The 22,885-nt window shown below is 30.4% G+C and overlaps 1 protein-coding gene across 1 annotated transcript; it reads right to left on the reverse strand.

The window, feature by feature from the left end:
* Positions 1-4,013: 4,013 nt before the first annotated feature.
* LOC143073766 (MAM domain-containing protein 2-like) lies at positions 4,014-22,476 on the reverse strand. Its single transcript, XM_076249522.1, has 13 exons — positions 22,319-22,476; positions 20,570-20,725; positions 20,045-20,304; positions 17,044-17,116; positions 16,524-16,733; positions 14,681-14,946; positions 14,274-14,352; positions 13,504-13,761; positions 12,761-13,014; positions 11,919-11,997; positions 9,508-9,726; positions 8,020-8,205; positions 4,014-5,468 (listed from the first exon to the last, which is right to left on the reverse strand). The coding sequence occupies exons 1-13, from the start codon at positions 22,365-22,367 to the stop codon at positions 4,804-4,806; spliced, it is 2,754 nt and encodes a 917-aa protein (XP_076105637.1). The 5' UTR covers positions 22,368-22,476; the 3' UTR covers positions 4,014-4,803.
* Between the last annotated feature and the right edge of the window lie 409 nt (positions 22,477-22,885).

Below are 22,885 nucleotides of genomic sequence, written 5' to 3' on the forward strand. Positions count from 1 at the left end.
CCACTGAAATCAAACCGAAACTAGAAATCTATAACGAAATATATGACCCAATCTCAGACTGACAATAACGTAATTCCTTCGAATGTAGTTTTCGTGGCCATGCACTTCGTAATTGTTAGCATATGGTGTTCTGAAATATTTTTAAACTAAATTTGGTAGTTTAACGCATTGCGTTAAAATAGTCTGGAATGGGGGTATCGCTTATCCGAATTAATTTAACTCAATTTAAAAAAGAAAAACAAACTTTGTTCTCACAGTAAGATTAGGATTTGTAGAGGTGTCAATAGAATATTTGGAAAAATATCCTAACATGATTAAGGTCTATATCTGTTTGCGTATGGGATGGATATCACCGTACATATCGTCCTATGTATCTTTCTCAACTTACAGTACACTGAGATACGGTCCTTTTAGACACCGAAACCGGCACTGACAATATACATATATTGACTTATTTTGTCATTTCATGTCCTTCCTTATGCTAGAAGTCAATCAAAGTGCAATTCCGTCTTCAAGAATCAAGAGTTATCTTTCATTACTATTTGCACTGATAAATTTCATATCTGTTGATAACAAATTAAAGTGATGCATGTAGATAAATATTGCTGAACACCATTTATTGATAACACTTTAAATGTCACTTAATATTGAGAGTTGTCTCATCTTTAAGCAAAACATATTAATAATGATCTAAGACGTAACAGATGCTGGTATTATATATTTGAAGTGAAACTATTCGTTTTTGTCTCCTTCTCTACCAAACAAAAGTTCGTGATTTATTTTTGGGGTTTTGAAATCATCATTTACAAAGTATTGAGTTTATTTTCTTCTCTTTTTTTGCATATCAATTACGTGATACGCAATTGATTTTCATTTCAATACCCCGATTTATAAAAAATTCCGGCAAGCATGATTTATTAGTGAACAGTTCTTACTTCAGAATTAGATATGAGGTCTTCATTCAAAATAAAAATGTTCCCAGTATAAGAAGTTGTTTATACAGTAAATTAGGTTGGTTCCGTGTTTGGTTAGTCATTAATTTTTATATGTAGTGTTCTGTCGACTTGTTTGTCTTTTGGCCTTTGTTGCATAATTACCATTATCTCTCATACTTATTAGTTTGAATGTTCCCTTAGTATCTTCTGTCTCCTACTCGTCGGATTATTTCAGGTACGAAAATAATGAAAAAGCTTTTAGTGTTACTAAAGAACTCATAGAAAACTGATGAAGTTTTAAAACAAATATAAAAGGCCATAATTAAAACTGGTGTATTAACCCTTTTCCAAGAATAAAAAAATGATTAATCAATAAAATTGAGAATGGAAATTGGGAATGTATCAAAGAGACAACAATTCGACCAAAGAGCAAATAAACATAATTTTCATTTTAATTCAAGTAAACGATAAATAATTTCTATTTTCTCGTTGTTACATTGTTCATATGATATTGAAAACAATTAAGGGATAAAAATACAAAAATGTAGCTTCACCTGTGACTATAACAATAAATCCGAAGTTAATTAAAATTATCCTGTCCATTGCTCTTAATACGGACAAATACACTAAGGCTACTAGTACAACGGTGTTTAATCCGTAATAATGTTGATAACATATATTTAGAGATAATATTTGAAATTATTTGTACAACTGCTCTTCAATCAACCTCTCCCTCGGTTATAAACTGTACGTTAATGCAAATCATTAACTAATGTTTAATACAAAATACGGATATTCTCGATTAACGTCTATCTAAGATGTTTATCAATTACAAATAAGCAAACCAAACGCATTGGGAAATAATATGAAATCGACATTAAGGATGTGTGTAGTTGAAATTCTATGAAAAAGGTCATGCGTATGACATTTATGTATCCCAGTTGGTACGCAACACTCATTCATGTTTTCAATATACAAATTTTATGAGTAGGATTGTTCTCCTTATAAAAAAAATGCTTTCAAACAGATGTATGAGGATGAAGCACAAAAATGAACACAATCTAGGTTTTACAGTCACCATTTCGAATTGGTTATATATCTCAGATCACTAGTGACATTTTTTTGCAGTATTATATTTTAAAGAACAAATTCAGTCTCATCTATAAAACTACCGATTGTACCCGATAGTGACTAGATGTGGATTCACATGTCGGACTCACATGCAAAAGATTATTTCCTTTAATGCCAACAAACTAGGTCATGCATACAAATTTGGTATTGTCGAGGAACCTTTGTTGCTTTTTTTTTCGTCGTTATGCACACTGAATAATAAAAGCTGCAGATGTAATATGTCATGAACACTTTGTATGTAGCCGCCTACTCTCTTGGTCCTCGTGTTCCTTTTTGATCAGGTTTAGTGTAGTGTTTAATAGATTTAAAGCCATATCTTTTGTATTACACGAAACCAGAACAGGCAAAAAGGTTCAGTTGAAATCTTTCAAATTAACATATTTCTTTCAAATTTACAAACAAATTGTCAGAGTTTAAAAATAAACACCCAGGACGATTAAAGCAACTATAACAAATTAAGGCAACAGTAGTATACCGCTGCTCGAAAGTCATAAATAGATTGAAAGAAAACAAATCCGGGTTACGAACTATATTAAAATTGAGTGAAACACATCAACTATAAGAAGAAAACAACGAAATAACAGAACACAACAAAAAACAAACAACAATGCAACATTCATAGCAACGATCTGTTAGATAGCAACTGCCATATTCCTGACTTGGTACAGGGCATTTAAAAAAAAATGGTGGGTTAAACCTGGTGTTGTGCTTGCCAAACATCCACGGTCAATGCTAATGATAAATATACTGCTAAAATGACAGCATTACATGACGGGAAAAGAGTAATAATAAATTTAAAAACAAAAAAATACATAAAAAATAATATAATAGTATTTCTACATATTAACCACAGAATAACAACGAATAACTGAAATTATTTTGGATAGTTAATAGATTTACGAGTGTGTGTCTGTTATACGAAATGATCAACACTTCACAATGTATACATTCCCCATTTCCATTCTCAATTTTACATGTAAGTTTCTAAAAATTCTTATAGTATAGATTGATTTAAAAGACGACACATAATCCCTTTTGTCGATAAAAATGTTTTACTTACGAAAAAATAACAAAAACAGCAGATTACACTTAAGACAATACACAAAATAAATAAATGATTTAAGCAAACAAAACACAAAGCACACAAAATGAGAAATGAATTGTGTACAAATTTAAGAAATCATTAATCAACAGAAACAATTTATCAATAAATATATGTACATTATGACTAAATGGGGACCACTTTCTTACAACATATAAAAGGCTAACGTTTTATTACCATAATTCACTCCATAATTATACATTAACTAGATATGTTAGAAATATTTTGGAGTCAATCGAACTCATTTAAGAAGTTTACTCTGCTTTAGACATTTGAATATACACTAACAAACAGAGGAATAGTATAAAGATTTTCCCTTCCGGAGCAACTACCATCTCCCCGCTTTTTGTCGGGGTCGAATTCAATTCAACAATGACAGACGATTTTCCGGTGAATCGAATTATTTAAAAAACTGAAACACGAAAAGATCAATAACCGCTGACCTGACAGTTGTTTCTGTGGTTCTATCTAATTTGTTAACAATAAGTTTAACATCTGACTTTTCAGTATCGTTCAGTCTCTTTGAAATCTCGTTCTTGAATTATTTCCAAAACATGTGATAGACGTAGAAAATATCGATGAATTTTAAAAATATTATAAGCAACCATAAATATGTGGGAAAAAATGTGTATTTACAATGAATGGTTTTTGCGTAATCCAGTTTTCAAATTTTACGACCAATCAAGTCAGTATTTTTAGCCAAAATTTTGAGAAAATGGGTGAGGGATAGAAAAAATGATTTTACAAGAATCATGTATATCCCATATCATTTTGGTCTTTTCAAATTTCTTAGATATATCTTTTTTCATTCATTTATAACAAAAAAGTTGAAATCATATGCATTTTGTTCTTAAAATTGAGAAAAATCACAAAAATACAAAATTGACAACATGGTAAATTTTACACAAAAAAGCGTCAAAATATGATAAAACTTTCTGATATTAACACTTACCTATAGTTTTTGTAAGTACAATTTATTTAGATTGGTCCACCTCATCTTTATGGAAAGTATGAGAAAAAGTTTAATTGTGGAACTGTGATTTTTTTCATGATAATAGCCCAAAAAAAGGTTAAAATCGATGAAAGATGGGAAAATCATCAAAATTGGGCATTTTCAAAGGGCCGTAGCAAAAAAAGAAGTGCACCACCTATGATTTTTTCTTCACCAATTATTTTGTTACAGTCTTAAAAACCCCAAAATCTGGTTAAGAAAAAAAGTTTAATTCTAGAAATTTTTGGCTCCTCAGAGGTGTACATCCTTAATTAAACCGAGACAATAACATTGTAGGATTAAAGTCGCATTTGTATCGCAACTAGAATTTCAAAATGTGTATATTTCCTCATCTCAAGCTGATAAGTTTTTCACAATAAAATCAGCAAAATTAACGCGTTTCTATTAAATTTGTGGTGTTTTAAATTTATATATTCCAAGTAACTGGCGGTTTTTGCGAAATGATAAATTGTAATACTAGTAGCATCTCTTTTACAATTAATGTAAGCATAACGTATCAAACACTATAACACGTCATTGTTAAATGTATTCTACACTGTCTGTCTGTTTTCGTTTTATGCTCACGTTGTTTCATACAAAATGGACGGATTTCAAGTTAATCACACTGAATTTGATCTATTTCCTCACTGCTTACATAATGGTTCAGTTGATGTCCATGCAGTTTGATTATTTGCTTGACTAACGCCATTTTCTATAACACATTTTGTGTCACCATTTATGTAAGTTTCCGTCCTCGTATATTTGCTTTCCAATTGAATTTCATTTTTATTTAATTTAATTCCTTGATCTATCGTGCTTATTTTCTTCTTCATTATAAAGAGAACAGCTACCACAAGCCCTACACCTAACAACGCTACAGTTATACCGATGCCTGCCTGTGCACCCTTACTTATGTGTTCTGATTTTTCAGCTTTAGACTTTGTCGCTTTATTCTTTTTGGTGGTGAAGGTCTTCTTTGTCACTTGAATAATATATGGTGTAGTACTATGATCTGTTGTCTTACTATCATGTTTATTCAAAGTAGTTTTCTTTGCATCTGTAGTAGTTTTCTTCTTCGTCACATGCTTACTCGACGTTGAATATAATGTAGATGGCGTATTCTTCTCGGTATGGGACGGAGTTGTTAAGAAATTTGTTTGCTGTACATTTGTATACTTGGACGGTGTCTTTGTGTCTAGAGTTGTTGTTTGACCAGTGTGAGAAGTTTTCAAATTTGACATCATGATGGTAGTAGGAGTTGTTGACTTTGGTTCAACTGCATTAGTGCTTACTGAACTTGGTGTAGATACTGCAATACAATAACATTATTTATATTTCATTTTATATTCTCCGTTCCATAACAAAATATCAACTGCAAAGATTTTCAACAAATCAAATTTTAGACGACAATATCCGAATTACAAATTGATAACGACAAACAGAGAAGAAACAATATACAACATTAAATTTTTTTTCATTTTTAATAATCCACAAACAAAATCATTGGGCATTTCAAAAGTAAACCATGCTAAGACACTTACTTATGTTCCATAACTAATGAAATATTGCAGTCAACATGTTATAGGGATAATGTTGCCCATTGATAAATATTGTGATAAAGTAAATTCAATTGAATCTATCAACTAACCTTTTATGCACACGGATCATATGTATATAAAATAATTAAAGGCTTATACCCCTAGTATCATTCAACTCAAGTTCTGTTTATTTCCGTGTCTGGTTGACTTTTTAAAACACATATTACACATATATGTGGCAAAATTCATACAACATCATCCAATTCCAAAACAAAACATTTTGCCAGGTTCTTCAATGGCAATTTCAGAAATTATGTTGATGTCTAATGACTCAATCACCCATTTGTCAGTCATTTTAGCATCTCATCAAATTTAGTTAACTCGAAATTAATGATAATGATGCAAGTATACGGAATGTTACTGTATGAATCTTTTTCAATATATTGACGACTTATAACAAGAATCAGAGACAAACGTAACGATTTCATACTTTCCTTTGTACATTGTACATTTTGTTTTCGTAAATGAAACCATATTATAGTTGTTCTAACATACAAAAATGATACAGCATGCGAGGACTGTTCATCTATACTTTGGTTATTTTATTCCCCGTTGTTCAATTGTGAAATCATTAAGAAAATAGTTGGTAAAGTTTAACTTATATATTTACTTAGTTTTCACTCTACGGTCGAGGTGATCATATATTGTTCTTTTGTCTATATTCTTATCTTTCAAATTTACTTGGTTTGAGCGTTTCTGTTGAAAGTCATTCTAGAATACTGTTTCGAACCCATCACATTTTTTATGTGACTGTCATACAAGTGAGAGGGGTAAGGCAGTTATAAAACCAGCTTTAATCCACCAATTTCTACGTAATAGAATGCATGAACCAAGTCAGGAATACCATAGTTGTTTCCCATTTGTTTGATGTGTCTGAGCTTTTGATTTTGCCATCTGATAAGGGACAATTCGATTTGAATTTTGAGTTCGATATTTGTATTTTGAGTTCGATATTTGTATTTTGAGTTTGATATTTGTGATATTTGACTTTTTATGAAGTGCTATTTTCATTTTGCACATTATACAGGCTTATTAACAGAGTCTTTCGCTAGACTCAAAAACTGCCACAACTGGCTTCTGAGGAAAACGACTGAAATCAACACTATAGATTGTAAGTTCACTTGTCATAATCGATAACTGGGTGATAAGGGAACATATTTTCGCATATTTATATCTTTAGTAGATGTAGTGGTGTCGTAGAGTCGTCTGATCTAATCATTACTCGATTTTGTCTTATTAAAGATAATAAGTGTTGATTCCAATGACTGGTGATGTATGCATGGAATCTGATGTTCAGTGGTTGTCATCTGTTTCTGTAGTTCATACGTGTTTTTCGTTTCTCGTTTTTGTATAGATTAGACCGTGGGTTTCCCTGTTTGAATGGTTTTACACTAGTAATTTTTAGGGCCCTTTATAACTTACTGTTCGGTGTGAGCCTAGACTCCGTGTTGAAGGCCGTACCTTGACCTATAAAGGTTTAATTTTATAAATTGTTACTTGAATGGATAGTTGTCTCATTGGCACTCATACCAAATCTTCCTTTTTTTAAAGCAAGAAACGATTTCTCTGCATAGGTTACCGGTTTCACCCCGTTGTGAGTTCCACAAGTTCTACTTTCAATTTCAATTTCAAAATGCATTAGATTAGAGCACCAATAAAACAATGGTGTTCTTCAACTGTTCGACTAATGGGGTTCAATTAAAAATTCAGTTTGTTCTCAATATTTTTACTCTAAGCATTCGAAAAGATTCGACTAGTCGCAAAACAGACTGATCAAATTGAGTTTTATTGCAGTTTCAAATAATATCTACAAACTCGTCATCAAGAAAAAAATGTAAGCAATTTTCTAGTAATAAGATGTTAGTAAGAAGCAAATAAAAGATGTTTATATAGTTGATTAGCAATTTGCTAGTAAAAAATTGTTAGCTAGAAGTCAACAAATGAAATGTATACAACATTGTCTTCTGTTTAAGTATAAAAGTTTGAAAACACTTAATACTAACTTACGAAGAACACTAGTGTACTTAAAGAAGTATGACAATTAATATTGTAAAGGTACTTTGACTTTCTGGTGAGTATAGCTATATGGTTCATATAAGTCTATCGTGACAATGTATTCATCGTAAAAAGAGCAGCTTCGCAGATTCCCCATTGTGCCTGATTTTGTTTTACATATTTCATTTCTACTGTAGAACTTTGATATTTCGTTTTTACTGCCATGTTTATAAAAACATAGTTTTATATCTTTACTGAGGAACTTACTAATCGTAGATTGTAAGATAGATGACAAGGATGGATATTCGGTTGATGAATGGTTGTTCTTCGTAAATTTCAATTCTGTTGAGATATGTGTCTGGTGTTCCGTTGTCGATAGTGGCATCTTTTTGGTTGATCTGTTTGTTTCCAGTTTTGATGAAGTCGTCATCAATTCTGTATTTTTAGTTGGAGCTGAAGTAAGGTTTGTAATAAATGAAGTAAGGATGACAGAACATGATGCAGTTACTGAGGAAAACTGGGTAAATGCATAATTGTTTTAATATGTGTTAATTAAATAATAGATACTGAACTTACTAACAAATTAGTGTAAAGGATAAAACAAGAAAGTTACATATAAATAAACAACGTAAAGATGTTTGGATCATTTAGAAGGTGCGAAAAGAGATTATTTCAAACTTAAACTCAATAGATTGCTTAACTTTAAGTTCGATCGAGCCAGAATCGCTCATCTGTCATTTTTGCATAAAATTAACGAAATGCAATAAGATTATTTCGAACAGATTACTGTTTAAGCAGAATAATGAGTACAAATAGGCAATTATTTCTGCCAGGAGTCCATTGAAGACTCTGTCGATGTTGACTAAATTGCAATTTATGTCCTGCTTAATATTCTACTATTCATAGTTTCTCTCTATATACTTTAGTTTACACGAAAAAGGCACAAAAACATTATTTACGATTTCTGCCATGTTAATTCATCTGTAACTATTGTCATGCTGATCATTTTAGCTTTACTATGGATAGTGTCTATCTACTATAATTTTTGCAAAACAAACAGACAAAAAGGGGAAATAATTAATATTCAAATAAATAACTCGAATAAGAAGTCAACCGTTTATTCGACCATATTGAATAATTTTTTACTTTTGTTCTGTCGATCTTTATGGTTATTCTATATTTTCTCTATCTATTTTAATTTTCGAAAAGAAAATTTTGTAAATATCGTCATTCCAGGACAATAACTCCTTTAGGGATTCGACTGACAATCAATTTTTTACTGGTATGTAGGGCATGTTCTGTTGATGGATAACAATCTTCATTCAGCGTAATAGATCCAGGTCACGCGTTTTGAAATAAATCGTAGATCATGTCTTTCTTATCCATTTTTGCATCCTTTTTCTTTCTATCTACTTTAAATTTCTAGTATGCAAATAAAAAAAAACACTTCGAATGCAAGAAATGTATTAGGTGTTATTCAACTTTATTATGGCCATTGTTATATTATAGGTCGTTTCTGTGTGTGTTATATTTTAATGTTGTGTTTCTGTTGTGTTGTAGTTCTCTTATATTTGATACGTTTCCCTCAGTTTTAGTTTGTTACCCGGATTTTTTTTTTCTCTATCGATTTATGAACTTCGAACAGCGATATACTTCTGTTGCCTTTATTTATGTATGCAATATATATTTGATCGAAGGTTTTATCTGTTTCATGATCATAGAAACATTATTTAACATCTTAAGTTATATACTTACTTAACGTTGATTGTAATGTTGACGATACGATTGGATGTTCAGTTGATGACGCTTTGTTTTCGGTAAATTTCAGATCTGTTGAGGTATGTGTCTGCTGTACAGCTGTAGTTTTTTCTGTTCCCTGCTTTGTCGTAGTAGTTATAAATCTTGCATCTTTAGTTGAAGGTGACGTAAGATTTGTTATGGATGCAGTTTTGGTCACGGAACTTGATGTAGTCACTGAAGTTAATTAGTAAAATGCCATTTAACTACAATATTTGTATAATATATAATACTTATCGAACCAACTATAATATTTACTACCAAATATATTTCAGAGGATGGAACACCATAGAGACAAATAACTAAACAACGAATAAATGTTTTTGCCATTATTAGAACCACACGAACAGCTAGTACTTGAAAAAACTCATACAAAATACATAAACTAAAGACTCTAAGAAGCTGATTATTTTGATTTTGATCATTTCTTTCCAAATAATTTCCTCAAAAAAACAATTGTCGATTTACGATTCCGGCCACGTTGATGTATCTGTGAATCTTCCCATGTTGAACATTTGAACTACTTTTACTTTCTTTCCATGAAAGTATCCACAAATCTTACAAAACGAGTAAAAAAAAAGTTTAAGGATAATAACTCGTAGAAGAAGTATACTATTGACTTAGATCTTGCCATCTTGATAATTATGTTTTGGTTTTTACATTTTCACTCTTTCTTCTATCTATGGTTTCATAAATAAACCACAATAAAGAACGTTAAACATGTTCCTTCAAGTGCAGTGACTTCTACAATGATTCGGTTGACATTATCGATTATTTTAACTAATGTGTGGGTTTTCACCTGCTAAAAATGTTTTTCTATGTATCAACTATACATTCTGGAAACCAAATCATAGATATCATGATTCAAAAGAAATAATTCCTAATAGAAGTTAACAGGCAGTTTCAAATTTTCAAAATTAATGTAGATTCTCGCCTACAGATCCATTTTAGTTATTTGCTTTTGGATTATATATACTAATTTCAGCAAAGAAACAATACAACATGGCGAAAGCGTTGTTTAAATGTAACCACTACTCCCATAGATAATTTTAGATAAATTGGTTTATTTGTAGATGTTGTTCTATCGATCATTATTGCTAAACAATATATTTTTCTTATACACATAAAACGGTTAGAGCGTCTTTCGAGGGTAATAACTCTTATAAAGAGAATAATCCTTTCAAATTTGTTGAGTTATTGTAGATCTTATCCTGACTATCATTTATGGTGTTCAAATTTCTCTTTATCTACTGAAAGTTTTGATTAGAATAAACATTCTTAACATTGTTATCCTTGTCAGATGTAAAAGTGAGAATGGAAATGGGAAATATGTCAAATAGACAACAACCCGACCATAGAGCAGACTATAGCCGAAGGCCACCAATGGGTCTTCAGTGCAACTAGAAACTCCCGCACCCAGAGGAGGAGTCCTTCAGCTGGTCACTAAACAAATATAGTAAAAATGCGGCGGGGCTTAATATATTTTTTGAGATCTAAACCCTCCCTTATACCTCTAGCCAATGTAGGAAAATCAAACACACAACAATACGCACAGTAAAACTCAGTTTAGGAGATGAATGCTTTAAAATAGTAAAATTTATAACTTTTCCAAAGATATTTTAGCATTTTAGACATTAATGGGTACAACGTTACAGTCTAACTCACATACGGTGATATGATCGTTTTCAACTTTCACAACTTTTTTTGTTTTATAAAAATCAAAACGACGCAATACATAAAAAAACCAAGAATTAAAAAAAAATGAACAATATTATTTTTAATTCTTGGTGTCTGAAATATCGGTGAATAATTTTCGTCCCGGTTAAATATTAACATGCGATAATATTAATAGTATTCAACGGTTATATATTACCAATATTGAGTCGTGAAAACCGGGTCCAGGAATGTGTACCGTCTTTGGCTTTTGCCAATTTTTTGGTTATAAATATAAAAGCTCTTATGTTTTTAAATAAGCTTCCGATTTATGATATTTCAAATAGCTTGCCCACAAGCAAGACTAAAAATAAATTTATTGTCGTAATGTGTACCTGGGACAGAAAGATTTGTACCGTTACAAAAAAATCTACATTAAAAAATGCCTGTTTCAGGTCAGGAATATGAGAGTTGTTATCCATTCGTTTAATGTGTTTAAGCTTTTGATTTTGGCATTTGATTAGGGAATTTACGTTTTGAATTTTTCTCGGAGTTCAGTATTTTGATTTTGCTTTTTAATTAACTCAGTATAGATACCAGGATTAATAATTATTGCGCCTTTCATTTTGAAAACAACTTAATTTAAAGGTGGTCTAAAAATAAAACAAATGTACATATACACTATCTTTTTTGTTACTTCAGTTTGTTAAATTTACCTTCTGATTTTCCATAAATATGGATGTCATCAATTCCAAGATAAGACTTTGATGTCCACTTTTTTGCAGAAAATACAATCTGTTAAAAGAAAAATTATTTCAAATACATTTTTATAGTGATATAAAAAAAAAGAAATATTTTATAAAATATTGAATGAAAAGATATATGCAAGAAATAAACTTATATTCTGTAAAAGAGGGACGAAAGATACCAGAGGGAGAGTCAAACTCATAGATAGAAAATAAACGCCATGGCTAAAAATAAAAAGACAAACAGACAAATAATAGTACAGAAGACACAACATAGAAAACTAAAGACTAAGCAACACGAACCCCACCAAAAAACTGGGGATGATCTCAGGTGCTCCGGAAGGGTAACAATTGTCAATGTTGACAGTGTTTATGTCTTCCTTACTAATGAAATATTTCATCATGCATTGGAAATTCAAATTACTATCTTGGAACATTTGTTTTTCATTTTTTCAATTTATAGTGAAAATGAACCTGAGATGTATCCGATTGACTTGAATAGTAATATACTTGTGCTACTGATTTTATTGTCCATTTCTTTGAGGTTCATTTCAATCAGGTAAGGATACTCATTCAGAAACTATTTGTTGTAGACAGACAGAAGGACAATCGATTACAAATTGCGCCTTATTTTTTTTTTCGGATTGGATACTCATCAGAAATTAACTAACACAGTTAACCGTCCCTAGTTAACAATTTGTCTTTTATACGAAGTCAAAGTATTAACAAATCTAAAATTATGGTCACAATAAAATGTCATAAACATCTAGTTTTATAAACGACATTTGACACACTGTATACTTTATACTTGCCTTGTACTTGCCGTAGAAATTGATAACCAATGCTTGTTTACTCCATTTACCAGAGTTAAGTTTCCCCTTTTTCTGCCAAATAGTCTCTGTATGTCCCCAAGATGTTTCTATTTCAACTTTCATTCCTGAAGTTGTTCCTGGCATACTGTACGAAAATTCTACACAAACTGAAGGGAGACTTATTTCTGGAGTTTGGAGTATTCCTTCACCATGGTGTACTTGCCATGTTGACAGATTCAATGTAAGATAGTACCCTTTAAAAATATCAAAAATGAGAAATAACATATTATAATCTGCTAAATATCTTTCTGACATTCAATACTGTAAGCAGTGTATACGAAATTGAACATACATATTAGTAAATCTTTCAAAAAGTGTTACAGTTTCAATTAGTGTCTACGATAAAAGGGAGCATAATTGAGAAACTATTTACATATGAACAAACATGGTTCATAGTACATGCATGACGAAGTGCTCTATATCAACAATGCAGTTAATACAAAAATGAATCACCTGGTAAAACTATATAAGTAATCTTAAAATCAAAAAATGTCGGAAACTCGATTTCCTTGTTACTTAATTCAGACCTAAATGATTCATTAAGGTTCGATCTAACTCATGAAAATATTAGAAAATTTCTTATTCTCTGATTTCTGTTAGTCCCACGGATAAACTGAAATTATTTTTTTCTAATCTTACCTTGATTATTTTGGAAAAAAAATTCTGAGAAAGTTATAAGGTACCTGATATTGTATCATTTCTTTCTGGAATTTTTGCAAACCAACTACTGCCACCTGCTCCGTGCTTCCTTTGCCAATGGATAGGAGAATCTATCTTGCTATAACTACATAAATCACTGGTAAAGTCGCAAGATAATGCGTTTAACAAATCTCCATATTCTGGTTGACAGGATGACGTTTCTTTGAATGACATGACAGGTAAAGAGGGCGTTGTCGGTCTAGTAGTTGTCGTTGTTGTTGTTGATTGAACGTATCCGTCACCTGGATGTAAATTATCTTTATTTTCAATGAATGCATAATTAGTATTTGTACCAGTTTCATTTAAGCATTCGACTTTATGCTACAGAATCTAATTATATATGCATAAATGGAATAAAAACAGATATGGTGTAATAATATTAACATAGTAAACCATCGATAGAAATAACAAACAAGAAAACTGAGTACGCAATTTATTTTAGAATGACGTCTAATCACTCTTTTTTGTTTTTTAGTAAACCACTTACTTTCGACATATATTGAAGTTCAATGAGATAAACTCTAATATATTGATAATGACAACATTTGCTGTTAAATTTCTACAAGAGATATTTCAAAAATGAAAAATGGAATAAAAAACAATGTTACGCATATATTTTCTTATATCTGAATTTTATAAATACAATTGTTCTTTTCGTTTTCATTCTTTGAAAATACATTTCTACCCATAATTTATTTTAATTGTTCCTCTTGTTATTATCAAATCATTTCTTTTTTCTATAACTTATACTTACAAATACCCTCTTCTAAATGGATATCATCAATGGTGACTATACATCCTGGTTCTCCTGTGTAAGAACCTTCTATGACAATCTGTAATACATATTTATCATTTTCAAGTCGTATAAAACTAAAATCAAATCAACGAAAAAAATACTTTATACAGAATCTTGATGCACAGTAGCAATGTTACGGTTTCATACGTCTCGTTAAAAAAACAATACATTTAAAGAGAGAAAGGCGAAGTGAAAATAGCTATGCTGCTGTTTTTAACAGTTGTCTTTTAGAATGTGCTAATTGATTACAGTGGTTAAAAAGCTAGAATGATGTTGATAGTTTGTTCGATATTTTAAGCCTTGTAAGTCACTGTTCCGAAAATGAAAGCGAAGATATAAGTATAAAAATAAATGTATTTCCTTACCTGCAGTGGGTCAGCTGATGGTAAGAACTGTACAAATGTTGACTTCCAGTTAGGTCCATGGTAGTCCGACATTTGTCTTATTAGTGTAGCAGTACCAGTCTTGGTATCTGTCTCAAAAACTTGTAAACTACCACTGGTGTGGCTAGGAAGACTGTAGGCAAATGTTAAACAAGTCATATTCCTAGTACGAATTGCAGGTAAATATAAATTAGCTTTGTCTCCACTTAAAGCTGTCTCTTCATCTATAGTTAACGAAAGATATGAACCTGCAACATGAGAGAATAGAATTGTTATACTATGTTGATAATATACAACCAGAACACCATAATACTAGTGTTTTAAACTAAAAGTACGAGACTGATAAAAGTAAAATATCTGTATTTTATATCGTAATTTGATATTCTTTCAAAAGACATCAAAACTTTTAAAACATTCTACACATCCCTTTCGGTAAATCCTATGACTATCAAATTAGTTTCATGATAATACAATTGATAATGGAAATGGGGAATGTGTCAAAAAGACAACAGCATGACCACAGAGCGGAAAACAGTCGAAGGCAACCAAATTTCTGAGATCACAATATTAAAAAGGTATGTTTTATTCGTGTGTGATGATAACTGAGAGTTTAACCTGGTTTTATAGCTAGCTTCACCTCCCAATTGCGTGACATTTGTTTATAGTTCAATTAGTTTACTTCCTATAATCTTTTTACCAGATTGATGTTTAGAAGAACAAACGATTTTTTTTTTTTTTTAATTCTAAATTTTAACAAAAAATACATTAAGAAGAGTCGTTTGATCTCACTAGAGTATTTTCCAAAGGTGAACTGTAACCTTTCATTAAAGAATAATTAGTTGTTCTTCGTAGGGCTCTCATGTTTAACATCAATTTCATTTGTTTAATTGCTTAGATGTGTTCATAGAAAAAAATCAATAAAAGATATTTCTTTTGTTTGTGCCTAAATAAACGGAAAATGTCTATCATAAAAAAAACGTAAAACTCAAAATACAAAAAAATTACACATTTTCTTTATAAAATATTGTCCATAAAGAATATTTGCTGTATTAAGGTAGCACAATACAAAGATTTTTCATCCCCAATCAGACATCTTTAGACTGCTGTAATTACACTCATCTTTCTTTAAATTTTATAAATGAGGTACCAAAAGAAAGAAGAAGGATTAATCTTTCAAATTGTGATAATTTCATTATGACATAATTATTACATCATTAATTGTTATGTAATTAGTTGCCATTTTGTGATGTCCATACTTGAAAGAATTTAGCTTCTTTGTTCTTCATAGCATCCCAATTTTTTTATAGATTCTTGCACAACACAGTTTGACCTCCAAAACCATGTCTCAGATTTTTCCTATTGTATTTCATTCTCTCATAAATCTTCAATGAAGTTTGCAACATCATTTCATTAGAGACCACTTAATTCAATTGGGTATAAAATTTGTTCTATTAATGTTTTTTTGGAAATCTGAGACACAGTTTAGGAGGTCAAGCTGTGTTGTACAAGAATCTATAAAATATTATGGGATGCTATGAAGAACAAAGACGCTAAATTCATTCAAGTGTAGACATCACAATATAGCAACTTATAACATAATAATTAGTTATGTAATAATTATGTCATAATGAAATTATCAATATTTGCAAAATTAATCTTTCTTCTTATTTTTGGTACCTCATTTATAAAATATAAAGAAGGATGAAATGAATTACATCAGTTTAAAGTTGTCTGATTAGGAGTGAAAAAATCTTTGTATTGTGCTACCTTAATGAAATCTTAATATACTGCTGTATTCATGTAATCTTAAAATACTTATGTTTACCAGTGTCTGTTGTATTATCACCCCGTAAATATATATAACTTCCAAGTGATTCTGTTCCGCTTTTTCTTGACCATGATACGGATGTAAATTTCTTATTATCAGTATGAAATCCACAAAGACCATCTTCGAAATTACAATGAATAGGTAATGAAGCAACAGTAACAGTTGACGGAGATGTTGTGGTTGTTGTCCACAGTGAAGACGGAGATACTGAAGAAAAGTACATTAAACATAAATATGCATATTTGTAACTCATGAAAGAATTATAATTAAACCAAACATTATTTTCAAAATCTACAAATGTTAATATAAGCACATATGATATATATTGTTCTGATATGTAAATTCAAAGTAGCATAGAATTATATTTCCTAATATAAGGCACAAAGGGGTATTAGTATGACGACAGTTAAACTCGATTAACAAAGCATACGTTTTGTTTATTCTTTACTTTATTTTAACAATTTTCTCTTATCTATACTACTTCAAGTAATAAATACAATTTGAAATATTTGTTTACCTCTTGTCAAGGCTATATCATCTATTGCCAGATCGCTACCATAATGATATTTTGCTGTGGCCTCAAATTCTATCTACAAATAAGACAGCATTTCAATTATTGCATTTGGATAACAAAGCAAATATACAAGTGAAAGTATATGAACGTTTGATAAATTGTGATAATATTTACAGAAACATGGATTTGAAAAGAAGTGAAGAAAATTCAAACATAGAACGTGATGTTCAAATTTCAATTATAAGCATTGTGTTGTTCCCAAGGTTTCGGCAGCCATTGGAAATTCGAAAGTCAAATGCCACAGCTTTTTTACATTTATGTAAAATTTTATTGCGTTTGATGCTTTTTGATTTTTTTTACAATGTAAAATGACAAAGTATTTCCCCTCCTTCTACTTTAGTAAAAATAGAGTTACGTCACGAGACATCAGTTTAAGTTTCCGATACTATTGTTTTTAAAATTGAATTAACTTTAATTGAATAAAATGTTTGTATGTAAATAGATATATATTTTTTATTCCAAATCTTATTTTTTCATTTGAGTTTTCATTATTCGTGTATATAATAACGACCTGGAAAACTGTATAAGTTGGAACTCCACTTTCGTACATTAAACTTTTTAGCTGCCAAAAATCTAGCAATGCTCTTGATTCAATTTGTATTTGTTTATAATTTACAAACATAAATCAAACAAGTCTGGCCTCCTTTTTTTAAGAGACTTCTATTGTGAGGAATAATCAACTTTGGTCTTATCAGTAGTCCAAACTTTAACATGGACAAAATATGCCACAAAACAAGTTCTTAATGATTTTAATATGACAACTGTTGGAGACTTTGCCAAAACATTTACCTTACAAATAATGGTTAATATTGAAAGTTCTCTGCTCTTGTTTAATATCATAAATATGTTAGGGCTTTTTTAAAAGGAAATTTAACCTAATTTGATAAGTTGAAATACCGAATACGTAAACGTCAGACATGAATGAATTATTATCGTTACTTTCAAGTGTCTGATAAGAACAGTTTAAACTTTTTGCCCACTGACCAGGTCATTGTGTGCAATCGTGCCAACACAATATTGATAGCAATGTAGGATGATCATTTTATCAATAAATTACTATGACCAGATTTATAGTAATTTTTAAAGTGTCGTGAGAAAATAATGAGAAACTCAATTCGTCGATCTTTTTCTAGATACAAGTTACTTCTAGGCAGTACATTTAAATTCCATTTCCTATAAAAGTTTTAATAATACATTGCATTAACTTATGATTTATCAGTGTTTTCACATATAACAGCTTTCCGACTAAATATTATGTAACGTCATGATATCATAAACGGTTAATCTGTTTGCTTCTTAAACGTCAGTGATTTTAGTTCTATATTTGTCGTTTTTTTTTATAAATCATATATGTGTATCGTTCATCATTTTGTACATAATTCAGGCCATTGGTTATCTCGTTTGCACTGTTTTGCGTCCTTTTTAACTGAATATGTTGTGTTGGTTTTACTTGTTTTTGAAGGTTGTATAGTCACATTTAGTTGTTTACTTCTATGTTATCTAATCTCTGATAGGGAGTTGTCTTATTGGCAATCACACCTCTTCTCATTATATCTTATATGTTACACATATTTGGGTACAATCATGCAGACATCTTTGGCGCATTGAACTATAACAAAAAATAGAAAAAGATTACAATTGATCTCTTTTATTATCTGAAATATTACTGTTAGAATTCTTTCATATTTGGTGAACATTTATAAAGCAAACTCATGAAATCTGCAAGAAACGTTCTTAGATCGATCTTAGAATCATTAAATCTTCGATTGCAAGTTCATTAACTTTCGTAAGAAATTATATATTGTTATACAAAATTTTCTTGTTTAATGATTGTGAAAAATGATAGGGTCACTGACCTATTTTTTTTAGATAGGTTCATTCAAAGCAGTGTTCTTGGTGGGAAAAAAACGTTGGAATAATCGTAACGTCATTGCTTTGTAGGCCGTAAAACTTGATTTTTACGTGTTTTACTTCCAACTAGGAAACGGATTGTAATACATAAATAAATTAAAAAATTCGCTGAACATATGATTATTTTTCATCATTTACATGGAAATTTATGTGTCAACAAAGTAATTTTTTCAAAAAAAATCTATGGACCAGAAATTGGAGATTTGATGATTCGGAGATCTAGTGATTTTAAAACAAATGTAAGAACAAATTTCGCCAATTGTTTGCGCCTTTTATACTAAGTTTTACGAATTTTGAGATAATTTTATTATGATATTTCATAATATAAATATATTTATTTATTTTTTTCGATTTTCATATATAGTTCAACTAGCAAAACTTGTTTGCAAAACTTTACTGTACCTTAAGGAACATATAGAACAGACCTATGATAATTCAGGACTTCCTGTTTTTTTGTAATGATTGTTGGGGTATATATTTAGTGTCCAAGTGAATTGTCAATACATAATTTCCTTATCAATCAGTTGATGGTATGTGACATTAACAAGTCCTCAATTTTCATAATATGAAAACTGTTGAAGACTTTGCAAAATATTTTGACTTGCTATTTTTCCACTTTGTTACCTCTTTAACCTAAATGATTTTTTATAGGAATGTACATTTTTAAAGCTTAACCTACTTTGATAATTTGACAAAGGCATAGACGTCGGACATGAATGAACTGTTATCGGTACTTTCAAGTGTTTGATAAGGACAGTTTAACCTTTTTCATACTGACCAGGTCATTGTGTATAATCGTGCCAACATAATATTTATAGAAATATCGTACGATCATTTTATCTGTAATTTACTATTACTATTAAACGTATAGTAAGTTCTCAAGAGTCGTGAGACAATGATTGACCACGAATTCTACGTCAATATTGACCTAGATGTAAGACAGTTCTAAACAGTGCAGTTCTCTTGTCCTCAAAATCTTATAAGTATTATTCAATTAAAATACTGCTTAATCATAAACACAATTTCATTTTACCTGATATGACCCAGGACTAATAGGTATGGTTGCAAGTAGCCAATCTGCACTCTGACGGCCGCTTTTCTCCCATAACATTTGGCGAGTTCCTTTACTGACTACGTAAACCTTCAAGCTACCAATACCATTTCCATTCATGTGATACCAAAATGAAAGGACATTGTTTGCAGACACTTGTAAGTTCGGACTGTGAAATACTGCTGTACAGGAGGAATTTCGAGAATGGCGCCCATATATTACAGCATACGAACCATTGGAAGCTATAAAGTATTATAATTCTGATGAGTAAATAACAAGTTTTATTTGCTTATTCTTTAATTGATAATCTTTGCTGAACTACTTGCTTATTTGTTACAGGAACGTTTCACACCATATAATAAATTAACTTTTTCGTATTTTCATTTTTTTTCTTAAATTTTATTCTTCAATATCATATATCAAGAATTTACATAACTGTAAATTATCAGGTAAATACTCTATCAATGTTAAAATAATTAGTTTAACCATCATTAAAAATATACGTACACCCAGTGGAATGATCTGCTATCGGACCAGAAGTTTTGTCCACTGTTTTGCCGCTACCAATCGTCCAATTGAAACAACTGTTTTGTTTATAACCCCAATCGCACCAACCATTCTCAAAATTACAATTTATTGTTGCGTTAATTGTCTCTGAAAACACTGTAAACGGACAAAATAATAAATCATTTTAAAAATTTTGTAAAAAGTACTAGGGCGGAAATATATTTGTAATAACTCATTCAATATACCAGGCATATGATCTGGAATATTAGACGTGCGTTTCGTCTACTTCAGATTCGGCAGTGGCATTTGAGTCGAGCCAATTAGAAAGACAAATCAAATACGAAACTAAAGACTAAGAACCGAAAATTCTACAAAGTTCATTAATGCGTCGAATAATTCAACATTTTGCAAGAAGTAATCGTACAGAAAATGAACATATCAACATAAAAAGCTCTGACTACGTGATTACTGTAAGACTATGTATGTACTGTCTGTCATATCAAAATGTGAGAAACATTCTCTGGAAAATGCACCTTCTGTCTGAATTAAAAATGAGGATCCTCCAATCGACTATGTTATGTCTGTTATAGCACAAGGTGGGAAACACTTCACGGAACTATATACTAGTAGCATCTTCTGTCTGAGTAAAGAGTGAAGATCCTCCCATAGACCTTTTTGTACCATATGTACCTTCTGTTTTAAAAGGTGAAGGACATTCTTGGAACTATATACCTTAGGTTTGACTAAAGGTGAAGAACACCCTTTGTACTATGTACCTTCTGCTATAGTAAATGATGAGAAACATTCCCTTGACCTAATAACTTTTGTGTGAGAACATAAATATAAATCACACAAACCTTTGTACCTTCTTCCATTCAATGTGCAGCGAGCAACAGTCGGTGTGTATAAACACAGAACCTTGACATTGAAAATACAAATAATTTCGTGATGGATCGTCCTTCCTTAAAGTCTTAGTCAATCAGAGTGCAAGCCCGTCCTCAAGAAAATTAGATATCAGTTCTTTTTTATTTACGAAGAAAGATAAACTGTAGATCAGATAACAAATACAAAAGATACAAGATAATTAATTTTGAAGGACACCATTTATTGATAATGTTTTCTATCTATCAACCACTTAATAATTATTCAAACTGCACTATAATTACAGACAGGGTCCAGAATATGAACAGTACCTGCATGAATAGTATAAGCCATTCACGAATAAAAATCGATCATATTATAAGAAGCGATATAAAACAATATCACCAACATCGTAAACTGTTAACTTATTTAAAATACATTTTAGTTAAATTTGTTGCCATTTTTGATCATTTAATATTATTTTTTGCATTTTGTTCTTCATTTAAATATCCTTTTACTAATTCGAGCGTTAACAAAGATTGGACCGGGATTATTATACATTATTTCATATAAAAATAAGAAGATGTGGAAACACTTTCAATGAGACAAATATCCACTAGAAACCAAATGAAATATTTATTTATGAATCCTAAATAAGTTAACTAAATAACGTATTATTTTACTTAAAATAATGGTATTCGTCACTCTTTTAATACGCCGGTTTTTTCAACTTTTTTTCAAGTTTTTACTTATAATAATGTTCTTTGAATAATTAAATACATTAAATTCGTACTACAAAAAAATTATATAGTTTTTTATGTCATGCAAAAACATTTGATTTCATTCATAATTTTATTTTTGGAGTAAAAAAATTAAGTGTTACTTTACCTGTAAAAACTAAAATCAGTCCGAAGTGAATTAAACTTAGCCTGTCCATTGGATCTCAGTATGAACTGATACTAATGCTACTTGTACAACTGTAAATAATCTTCAAGCAAATTGATAAAGGCTATTTAAATAGATAATATTCAGTAATTATTTGTACAACTGCTCCTTAATCAACCTCTACATAGATTATCAACTTCACCTTTTTTTATATTTAATTGCGATCCTAAAACTAGAACTATGTATATGTATATATGTAAAAAAAAAAAAAAAAAAAAAAAAGACATGTAATTAACGTCAATGAATAAGTAATTTTAACGAACATCAATTGTAAAGCTATAACTAAGCCAACATTTAAGTCTAGGAGTCTGTAATTTAGTGGTTCTCGTTTGTTGCTATGTTGCATTTTTGTTTTTCGTTCATTATTTTATTTATAAATAATGCAGTTAGTTTAATTTGTTCACTTTAATTGTTTCACTTTTGATAAGAAGTTAGCAATATATTTTAACTGTACTTTCCGCTATATATAGGATGTTCCCTGACTAAATAATTTAAAAAATGGTGACAGTT

This window comes from Mytilus galloprovincialis, chromosome 4 (assembly GCF_965363235.1).
Source record: "Mytilus galloprovincialis chromosome 4, xbMytGall1.hap1.1, whole genome shotgun sequence".
In the NCBI taxonomy this organism is placed as follows: Eukaryota; Metazoa; Mollusca; class Bivalvia; order Mytilida; family Mytilidae; genus Mytilus; species Mytilus galloprovincialis.

What these genes read in the sequence shown, in the direction of transcription:
- LOC143073766 (XM_076249522.1), bottom strand. Translation starts at nt 22,367, where the DNA reads ATGGACAGGCTAAGTTTAATTCACTTCGGACTGATTTTAGTTTTTACA. An exon ending in CCATTTAGAAGAGGGTATTT is followed by an intron (nt 13,762 to 14,273) that starts GTAAGTATAAGT and finishes ATTTACATCCAG; the next exon opens with GTGACGGATACGTTCAATCA. An exon ending in TATCTTACAATCTACGATTA is followed by an intron (nt 5,469 to 8,019) that starts GTAAGTTCCTCA and finishes ATTGTATTGCAG; the next exon opens with TATCTACACCAAGTTCAGTA.